Source organism: Camelus dromedarius, chromosome 5, assembly GCF_036321535.1.
Source record: "Camelus dromedarius isolate mCamDro1 chromosome 5, mCamDro1.pat, whole genome shotgun sequence".
NCBI classification, from domain to species: domain Eukaryota; kingdom Metazoa; phylum Chordata; class Mammalia; order Artiodactyla; family Camelidae; genus Camelus; species Camelus dromedarius.
The window spans coordinates 80,190,784-80,201,542 of record NC_087440.1 but is presented as its reverse complement, the minus strand read 5'-3'; the positions used below and the strand labels follow the sequence as shown (position 1 = coordinate 80,201,542).

At 41.2% G+C, this 10,759-nt stretch overlaps 1 protein-coding gene across 6 annotated transcripts in view; it reads left to right on the top strand.

Annotated features, from left to right (window-relative positions):
* Nucleotides 1-323: 323 nt before the first annotated feature.
* GALC (galactosylceramidase) overlaps nucleotides 324-10,759 on the top strand; it is a 55,360-nt gene continuing 44,924 nt past the window's right edge. The window contains exons 1-3 of one of the 6 annotated variants that reach the window (XM_064486172.1): nucleotides 324-539; nucleotides 9,858-9,926; nucleotides 10,190-10,253. In XM_064486172.1, the coding sequence (XP_064342242.1) occupies nucleotides 345-539; nucleotides 9,858-9,926; nucleotides 10,190-10,253 (328 nt within the window). In that variant the 5' untranslated portion in view covers nucleotides 324-344. Of the gene's footprint in view, nucleotides 540-689; nucleotides 1,081-1,114; nucleotides 1,545-9,857; nucleotides 9,927-10,189; nucleotides 10,254-10,759 lie in introns of those variants that run through there. The other 5 variants (XM_031454144.2, XM_031454148.2, XM_031454147.2 and 2 more) reach the window with 5 other exon arrangements.

The following is a 10,759-nucleotide window of genomic DNA, read 5'->3' as shown; positions in this document are numbered from 1 at the left end:
TGCTCTGCCACCTGCTGGCACGTGGCAGAAGTGCACGGAGATGCTGGGGGAGGTCCACGCTTGGCAGGCCTTGGACAGTCACTTTCTCTTCGCTAAAGTGCTCCAGTAGGTGAAGTGGGAAGAGACGCAGCGAAGTGATACCCGTGAAGGCTGGAGTCAGATCCTGACGTAGGGGCGTCTAGAAAAGGCTCGCTCGGCCCTCCCACAACACTACAGCAGCTGCGTCAGTGACCCGCGGCCCTCACTCAACATGGCGGCCGAGGCGCCAGCGGCCTCCTGCCCTTCCCCATCATGGCGGCGACCGGACCCGCCTCCCTGGGCGCCGGAGTCATGTGACCCACACAATGGCTGAGCGCCTACTCCAGGCTTCCCGGCAACGCCGAGTGAAAGCCATGACGGCCGCCGCGGGTTCGGCGCGCCAAGCTGCAGTGCCCCTGCTTCTGTGCGCGCTGCTGGCGCCCGGCGGCGCGTACGTGCTCGACGACTCCGACGGGCTGGGCCGGGAGTTCGACGGCATCGGCGCAGTCAGCGGCGGGGGGGTGAGCTGAGGGCAGCGGGGCGCCCGGGGGGCGCCGGGGGTCCGCCCCCTCCCGCCCCACAAGCCCCCGCGGCGCAGCCCCGCGTTTCGACGCACTCCTGTCGCGGCCGCGCTCCCGGCGGGCGCCGGTCGTCCGGCTGTCAGGACGCTCCGGCTGTGGAGCTGGGATCTGCGGTTGTTCGCTTAAATGAACCTGTAGAGGCAGTTAGGTTTACCAGATGAGGATCCGGAGGTCCACCGAGTATGTCTTAGGTCTAGATAGTGACAAGGCTGGGGCTCAGATCCTCCCTTAACCTTAGCGACGGGGCCTGGGGCCTCGGGCCTTTTCTCCGCGGAGAGGGCAATTTTGGGAGGGTCGCTCCAGAGATGGCCAGGGACCCGGGGAGCATCTGTTTGCCTAGAGGATTCCCAGTGGGATGCTTTGGCTGTGCCTCTTTTAAGGAAAGGAGGTCAGCGTGCGGTTGCGCTCTTTCAAAGGGGCAAGTGGCGGATAGGTTTCTGTTTGGAGGCACAGCAGATGCCCCCAAGGCCTCTGTAGGAAGGTGAGAGGACTGAAACTAGGATCCTACCTCCCTCCCTTTTCTTTCTTTTCTTTTTTCTGGCCTGCCTGCCTGCCTGCCTTCCTTCTTTCCTTCCTTCCGGCAGGCTACACTAGTATCAGCTGATAGTCTGGGATTGTTTACTGCTGGGGGACTGTTTTTCTCTTTGATGATCAAGGCCCAAAGGGTGAGTTGCCATCTGGAAGGGTTAGTGCCTCATTGGTGGATTTCTGTATGCGAGGAGAGGGAAATGTTGGGTCACCAACCAAAACAGTGACTCACCACCGTTAGAGGGCATAAGAATCACGTGGTGTGCTTGTTTAAATGCAGACTCTGGGCTCCCTCCAGCCCCCTGACTTTGTAGTTCCGAAGTGGGGTCTGAGAATCTGTTTTTTAACAGATGCACCAGTTGATTCGCATACTAACTATTGAGAGAACTTTTTTCCCTGATCCAAGGATCTCTGGAGGTAGGGATGAGCTCTTTGTGTGTTTGTATGTGATAAATTTTTAATTTTAGAGTTTCAGATTAACAGGGAAGTTGCCAAGACAGTACAGAGTTCTCATATACCCTGCAGCCAGTTTTTCCCTATTATCAGCATCCCACATTAGTAAGATACATTTGTCCCAACCAATATTGTTAACATTAATGAAAGTCCATACTTCCTTTCATATTTCCTTTGTTGTTACCTATTGCTCTTTTTCTGTTGCAGGATCCTGTCCAGGATACTAATTACATTTAATTGACATGTCTCAGTCATTTCTAGGCTGTGTCAGTTGGGATTAGTTCCTGTTATGTGGGTATTCTAAAACACTTACGTTAAGGGAGACAGGAGGGTTGTTTCGGCTTAATGCAAAATTTTTATTGGCACAGCTAGTAATTTCCTTGGTTCTCTAGTCATGAGGACAGGTGGCTCCTAGGCCTGGGAGCTTGCTACAGTAGCGTGATTATTCTTGGCTCTTAACAGTTTACTTGGTCCTGTCCCTTCCTGTTTGACCTTTGTCTTGTCTTTGTTTTATCCCCTTCTGTTTATTGCCTTTGGATCCGTGGGGTTTATTATGGTGGCTGACCTTTGGGTGAGAGGGGTTTTCCATTTTGTACCACAGATCATAGCTAGAGCTGATTTTATTTGACAGTGGTAAGGCTGAGCTCTTGAATGGGTTGTTCGTTGGGTTGAGTCAGATGGCGCTTGTATCCTTAGATGCAGTTCAAAATTAGCTTGAGTGCTTGCTTTGCTGGGTAGGTGGTTCAGGCTGATCTCAGCTTATCAATAACCAGTGTTGTGGCTGCACCCGCCCTTGTGGTTCGTGTTATGATTGCAAGATGCCCTCAGCCATAACCATCAGAAAACTTTGGGGAAAAAAAAATTGTTACTCACAGATTCTGGAATGCACATGGCACACCTGGGGCCACACAGGGAGATTGCAGGGTCGGGGAGTCTGAAATTCTGCTTTCATTAGGGTCCACAGTGAGGGCCTAGGGTTTTGTGGGCTTACTTTTTATTGGTGAGTTAAAACTTAAGAGTGGAAATTTAAAGTGGAGGGAGAGAAAAAATAAGTGGCCCAAATGATGGTCAGCTAGCCAAATCAACCAAAAAACAGAGGTCTCTCCTCATCTGGGTCTTTACCTAGTTCTGTGGCTATCAACATGTTTGTGATAGCCGGCTCTGAAGTGGGGTACCTCTTTGAAGTGGATGCCTCGAAATCAAGGCTTAAGTCTTGCACTTACATTACAAAAAAAAAGGAGAAACCAACTGCCAGGGATTACACTACAAACCACCCTTGATGGCTAGGCATTGGAGTCAATGGTGAAGACATTAACTGCCTGAGTAGCTGATTTGCTAAAAGTCAGGGATAAGGCATGTTATAACCTAGAAGTACACATCTAAATAGGATTATAGTAGCACCCTTATAATTACACAAGCAGTAGTCTGAAATCCAATTTGTAGACATTGTTCCAAGCTTAAAGGGCCCCACCTTGAAACCAGGTCAGTGATCTTGGGGCCCTAAGAATCTGTTCAGAGGTTAGCATAATACTGTGATTAACATCTTGGGCCAGTAGGTGTGAACCTATCCTGAGTTGATGGATTGCGTCGTATCTCATTTAACTACTCTCTTAGAATAGGTCAGTTCAATTTAAGGGTTGTGTTTCAAGAGGCAGTGATGTGGGTGTGCTTATAAAATTAGGCCTATATGGTGCAGATGTCTGATTTAGGCTATTTAATAAGAGGCATTTCTATGGAAAGAAAAGAAAAACAATGGTTAGGTTGTGCGGCAGATTATAAACCTAGTCTGAGTCTTGAGGGTAGCTAGTTGAGATTTCTAGTTGTAGGGCTTAAAGCATCTTCAGCCAGTGTGGAGATAGATGGTGACAATCAAAGATTTTCCTAATTTGCAGTTTGAGTATCTCCGGGGAGGGGTTTTTCTGAGTGTCCCACACAGCAATAGACATGAAGATTGTTCATGGGTGAACTGCTGTGGTGATTTCTTTGGCATTTATATCAGGTTGTCTCACTTCAGCTTACATGGCTTCAGGAAAAGGGCAGTTTTAGTTCCTAATAATTCCAAGTCAGAAAAGTGAGAAAATGAAAACGTTAGTTTGTAGAGTTGTAGCCAGATATCATAGGAAGTGAGAAGAATTCAGTATTCAGTCCAGTTTATAGGTAGGAAACAAACTGTAAAGACAATTAACAGAACAAAAATCTGATATCCGTAGGATTTACCATAGTTTTCTATTGAAGCATAATTTTTCTCTCTACAGTCACCCCTTTGCCCCAGTTTTTATCAGAGATAATCAAAATAAAGCTAATTTGCTCGCAAAATAAGTCTAGTCTCATTCAGCCTGGCCCGGTTATATAAGTACAGCAAGAATAGTGATTGACCAAATGGGCTCTCTTGAGTGTGCTCTGCTAGACCTTTGAGCAAGGAATCTCAGATTGGGCTCTTAAATAAAAGTCTCTCTGAAGGCAAGGAAACCAAGCCATGAACTTACCATCAGATTTCACCTGCAATACTGATAGATCTGGGTGAATTTCTTTCTTCTCGAGGTCCCCAAAATATCCTGAGATTCCTGCATCTGCCAGGAAGTGACCTTCCTTACTTATCTGGTAAGGTTTCTGGGAACCCTGTAAGTAAGTTACCAGGCTGATTTTTTCCAAGGGGCTTTATTGACTCCGTTAGTCAACCTTAGTTCCTTAAATCTGTCTGGTCATATTGAATCTGTGTACATTTCTCTCAAGTAGACATTCCAGTGCTTCCAGTTGTGTCCTGTTGCAGGGAGGACAGATTCTTGCTGAACTTATGCAAATAACTATATTACTGTGAAAATAAGAATTCTCACTAAGAGTTTCTGAGTTCTGGAGGGATCATGTTGGTGGTGGGGGAGATTTTTTATTTTTGTTTACAAGGATACACTTTACCAAATTGCTGTAAATCATAGTCAACTTAGGAAAAAAGATTTCCTTAAGTCTGGAAAAAAAATATTAAAGAACCACAATGTTTCAAGTAAAAAGTCGTAAGAAATTATAATGATCCTCATCAGTTCATTCAGTCCAGTGTAATTAATTCCTGTTAATCTTGATCTTTTGATAGCAGCTTTATGAATCTTGTTTTACCTTTACAGAGTTCTGTAAATTCTTACCCTGTTCATCAGTATGATCTGAAAGGTACCAGAACCTGTACTTGTTAGAGTCCTTTCTACAAGTCTCCTTGAAGATGAAGCACTTTTGGAAGAACACTTTTGCAAAAACATCAGGGTAAAATCACTGTAAATGACAAAAAGACTTAAAAACCACCATGTTAAAGATTGGCTGGAAGTTTATGGTAATGCAATTGACAAGGACATTTGGTTATTTCTTTGACATTCAACATTTTAAGATAACTAGAATTACAAGTGGTAACATACGGAACATAGCAGATATCTACGAATGTCATATAATTTCTGAAATACGTATAACTACGTATGTCCATACAAGTATAGCCTAGAGCAATTTTAGCATTACATCTTATTTGACAATGCTTCCCATGAAATTTAACATACCAAATAGGCCTAATTAGTTTAATGTCTCGCTTTTTATAAGGAGAAAGAACAAATCTTTTAGGTGTTTCAGGGCCCCTCTGGAAAATCTCCAAATTAGTCTGAGGTCAAAAGACTTCATTTAGAATTTTACTTTGGGAATTTTGTCAAGAATACCAAAAGATGTTTAAACACTTGATTAAATAGGATCACAGGTCACTGTAAAATAATACTTGGTTATCCATTTAACCAAAATGACAAGGACTTTGTAGGCAAGTACAGAAAGTTACCTATTTTAACCCAACTTAACCCCTCTCCCCCTACCCACAGCTTTTGCTCTTTTAATAGAGAAGACTTAGGTTTTTAAGTAATTAAAGATCTGATAAAGATAATGTGAAGCATAGACTATTATTTTGATAAAACACAGACTCTTTGTTTCCTAGGCAGATTACTTGAAAGGTAAAGAAAAACCTTTCACAATCTTATCAAGATATACCCATAGTCCAATAAAAATTTATCTTTTTAGCAGTTGAAAGAAGATTAAGTTTTAGTTTTACATAAGTACACTATTTATTAAAATTTATTTTAAAAGCTCCTTATAATAAATTTATTTCAACTAGGTTGACTACACAAAGTAAAATTCTCTCTCCCCCTTTCTTTTCCCAGCTTTCTATACCCACTCATCTTGCCTACTTTAGGGCAAAATTACTTTAATTTCCATTAACAAAAATATATCTCCATACCTCATACCTTTTCTTACCCAAAATGCATCCTGCTTTCATTGCGTAGAGTTGCTTCTCATATTATTTCCAGTATTTTTAATTACATATATTAATGAGATTGCTTAACTCTTAGAAACCTTAATTTGTACTGAAGATTAGGAAGTAAGCAGTTGTGAACTGTGTTATACCAGCATCTATAGATTGGCAAATTTATGAATGTATTTTATAATTTCTAGAAGCATATGCTTCTTTTTCTGTAGTACAGTTTTCCAGTATAGCACAGGACATGTTTACTACCAGATCTAAATATCTTTAGTTTCTCTGTAATAAGAAACCAAAAGTAGGTAAACCTATGTTCAGTAATTAATGTTTCAGCATTGTATATTATTTGGAAATAATCTATATAGATAATGAGTGTTCATCATTTAACTTAGTAATACTCTAATATTGCAAGTTACCAAAGAGACTTGGGTGATTATTTTTAAATAGACATACCGTAAAACATAATTATAAAAGTGGGTGCCACAGCCATCAGAGCTTAAGTTAGGCACTTGCATTACAAAATGAAAAAGCCAGTGGGTAACTTGGTCTGTAGTCTGATCACAGATCTGACCTGCAGCAGGGAAAAAACCCCCAAAAACAAAACCAAAAAACCCCTATTCCCTAACCCAACTGATTCTTCTTGATTTTTAAACTTTTATTTCCTAATGTTGCAACCTCACTCATAGGTGCTGGTGTATATTTCAAGGTAAACAGTAGACTAATGAGCTAATGTATTAATTTCTTACTACTACCTTTCTCCTTTTTATTTTGTGGTTTAAACCTGGAATTGCCAGTATTTCATAAAATGAGGACCCATGTGTCCTAATATCTTTACTTTGATATTAAATCCATTGTTTAACTTGCTGAAAAATGGAAACCTTTCATTATTTTATGTTTATTAACTCAGTTTTTAAATTATTAAAATGAGAAGAATTGTTTTGTAACTCAGAGCGGGAAACTCTTATCTGTTATGATAGTGTATGTATGTGAAACACATTATTCATCCTAGAAGTTCAGTAAATGCTGATTGAATGAAAATGACTCAACACTATATTTGCACACCATTTTTAACTTCTTTCTGGAGACCCTGGTACCTAGCACAGTTTGTGGTAGTAAATTTTGGAATGTCCTCACTTAATTTTCATACCTGATATGGAAGGCAGTATGTTACACGCAGACTTAGAGCAGATTGCTAGGGGTCTTTTCCAGGTCCTCCCATTCACTGTATGGCCTTGGGCAGGTTATTTAACCTTTCTGTATCTCAGGTATTTTTCCGAGATATGGTGACACCTGCCTGGTAGGAACATTGTGAGGATAGATGTCAAGACACATAGGATGGCATCTGCCACGTGATTAATTTTGGTTAATATCATTCTGTTTCATAGATTAGGGGAGAGGAAGTTATCCCAAGGACTTTAGATGAAAAACTTGTTCCAGTTTGGGTATACAATGCCTGCCATTTATTGAGAGCTTACTGTTTTCCCAGTACTGTGCTAAGACTTCTTCTTGAACTGCTTGTAAACAGCTCCAGGCCTCATTCAGGGAGCATGATGAGCAATTTGGTAATTTGTTATTGCTTCATGGTACATTTCAACGTTTTGCTATACTTTTCCTAACTGACTATTGACATTGACTCATGCTTTTGCATTAGGCATGACATAGGCTTGTGATAGCATAATGATGTGGTGTGTTTGCTGAAAGTTGGCACTTTCAATGTTAAGGACAGGAAAGCGTAGAGGATGAAATAACTCCAAAACAGCAAAACACACTGTTCTAACAATAATATATATTGTTAACATAATGTGGGGAAGGAAGTGTTGTTTACCTTGGGTCAAGGGTAGGTTAGTGTGCACATACAGCATTCATTCACTGAAGAGTGCTGACTTCAGTATCTGAGCCTCTGTTGGTCTTTAAACAGTGACTATATTTTAAAAAACAATTTGTGTGTACAGAGCCTGTCATTTCTTGAGAACTTACCGTGTGCCAGCTACTGTGATAAGTCCTTTACGTATTTCTTATTTTAGCCTTAGGACAGCTGAATGAGTAACATAACCCACTTTATGATAATTTGCTCTTGGTCACATTGTTTGTTTTACGTAATCATGATGCAAGTGCCATCTGACTCAAAGCCTGTATTATGTGCAACAAATGATAACATAAAAGATATTAAATAAATACTTACTGAATAAGGGAGTAAGTCGTGTTATGAACTTGAATAAGACACAGTCCCTGTCCTTGAGAAACTTAGAGGAGAGACAGGGAAGTAAAGCAGTGAGCAGGCTGCAGGGTTAGAAGAGTTATGGTAGAGATGTGCACCTGGTGCCGAGGGAGTCCACAGTCCGCAGGAGAGGCTCCTGCAGTGGGGAGGAACAGGAGGGATCCTTCCTTGAAGAGATGGAGTTTGACCCAAAAGGTGAAAGATGAATTGGAATTGGCCAAATGAGGGTGTGGAATGCATTCCAGACAGAAGAAAGAAAACTAGTTTGCTATAGCTAGATAGAAGGTGTGAGCATAATAAGGGATAAAATGTCAGAGTTAGAATCCAAATAATTAAGGGATTTGAGTATAAAACTGAACAATCTGAACTTTATCCTGAAAGCTCTTGGGGGAGAGGAGGCCTTGGCAGGTTTAAACAGAGTAGTTTCATGGTTAGATTTGTGTTTTGGGAAGATTAATCTGGTAAGTAGTTTGGAGGATAGAATACTGGGAGGCAGGTGGGAGACCCTGAAACCATTTAGGCTGTTCTAATAATTGAGGAGGGCCTAGATGGAGGTAGTGGGCTTGAAGATGAGTGGGTGGATTTGAGAGAGATTAAGGAGGTCTTGGTGACTGAAGATGGATGGAAAGTTCGGTGAAAGGGTGATCCTATGTTTTTGATTCGGGCAGATGCTCTTTTCCTAAGATAGCAGATACATTAGAGGGAAACAAATTTAGGGGAAAATGCTATGGCTGGGGCTCTGCTGAGCTTGAGGTGGCTGGAGAGCAGCTCCACGGGCCTGCTTCTCAGTGCCGGGGGCTGGGAGGGGCTGGGTGTGAGGGGGAGAACAGGGGGCCACCAGCACGTCAGTGGTAGCATGTATGAGAGCGTAACACCGAACGGCAGCCCCGTGAGCGCCAGGTCTGGCCCTTGCCATTGCCATGCACCTGGCGAGGTGTCAGTGGTTTGAACCTAGGGCTTGTCTGGATTCCAAGCGTAGGGACATACCGTTGTGTCATATTAAGACCTATCTCTTTTATTCCCCTTACCTATATTGCTCCCTAAAGTATACATAATTGGTCAGTTGTTGGTTTTGGTGATTTCTTTGTTCAAGCAGTTATCAGTCATGGTTTGGGTGTGATCGAGTGTTGTTGCCTGGCTCTTCTATTACTCTCTGTCCATGCATTCTGATGCCAGTCTTGTGTGAGGTTTCCTTAGGACAGCTTGGCCTGGGGGAGGGGTCATTGTGTGGTCATTGTGAATAACAACAGATAGCACCCATAAATCTCTAATAAGGATGAGGAGAGAAAAGGATTCTTTAAGCATTACTGATTGCAGTACTTCTCTACAAGATGCTGAGGGGGGAAATTACCTGATATTAATGAATATCCTTGCCATCCTGTCAAGATACTGTATTTAACAAACAGCCTTAACATAGAGAAGCTAAGTTTCATTTCCTCTAATAACCACTGTCTGAGTCAAGGTCCTTAAGATAAACTTGTAACCATGAGATTCATCAATAGTCTTAGCAAGCTTACCTCCCAGCCAACCCTCATCTCAGTAGAGGAGTAACTTGGTTGTTGTTTGGAACCTATGTTTTAGCTGTTGGACAAACAATAGCCCTGTTTGCCTCATAATGGGCAAAACAAAGGCAGACAAACAAATAACCTGGGAAATGACTTTCCACAGCTCAGCTCTGCCCAAGAGCTGGCTGAATATGGGCATGCTAGATGGTGTGCATAAACACTGTGAAAAAGTATTCATGACTGGATTTGTTTTATTCATTCTTTTGAAAACTTTTTTTTAGGCAACCTCTCGACTTCTAGTAAATTACCCAGAGCCCTATCGTTCTCAAATATTGGATTATCTCTTTAAGGTAAAGAAAAAATAATTATTTAATGGTACCTGTGATTTTTTTTTAGAAACTGTGGTGAATTTCACCAATAGACCTTAATCACCTTCACCATTCTGGTCTTTAAAAAATTGACAAACTACTTTTGGAATAAGTTACTATTTATTTGAAGTTTTGCTTTGGTTTTCTCATCTGTAAAACCAAAGGCAGTGATTAGTAATTGTCTTGAAGTGTTTTGTCCTTCATACAATGAATCACAGTGTTAATACTGTTACTTCTTTCCCCAGCCGAACTTCGGTGCCTCTTTGCATATTCTAAAAGTTGAAATAGGTGGTGATGGGCAGACAACAGGTAGGAGTATTCGGGGAATGGGATTGTTTCTCCCCCAACCTTTGAATCTGTACCTAAACTTATGGACTGTGATTTCAGAATATAAATGATATCAGCACTTTTGATTTTGGTTATTGTTTAGATTGTTCCTTATTGTTCCTTTTTTATTCTAATTGTTAAAATATTCATTTTTCTATACAAAACAGGATTTGGACTTTAGATTACCTATTTAGTTGAAGTAATCAGTAGTAAACACATCCGCAATTTTTTATGAACTAATATTCACTAGACAGCATTTAGGGACAGTTTGGAATTTTATTGAGAAGTTAAAAAAAGAAAGCTTTTAATGTATAAAACATGTAAGGTGTTACTCGCTTTAAATAAAATATGTGACAAAAATATAAGTAATCAGTATTTCAGAGATACAGCTTTTTTGTCTTTTAAAAATAAAATTTTTAACTACTAAATTTTCACTCTTCATTGTCACCATTTTGATTGGCTTTGTGGAGTCAGTTCAAAATTGATGG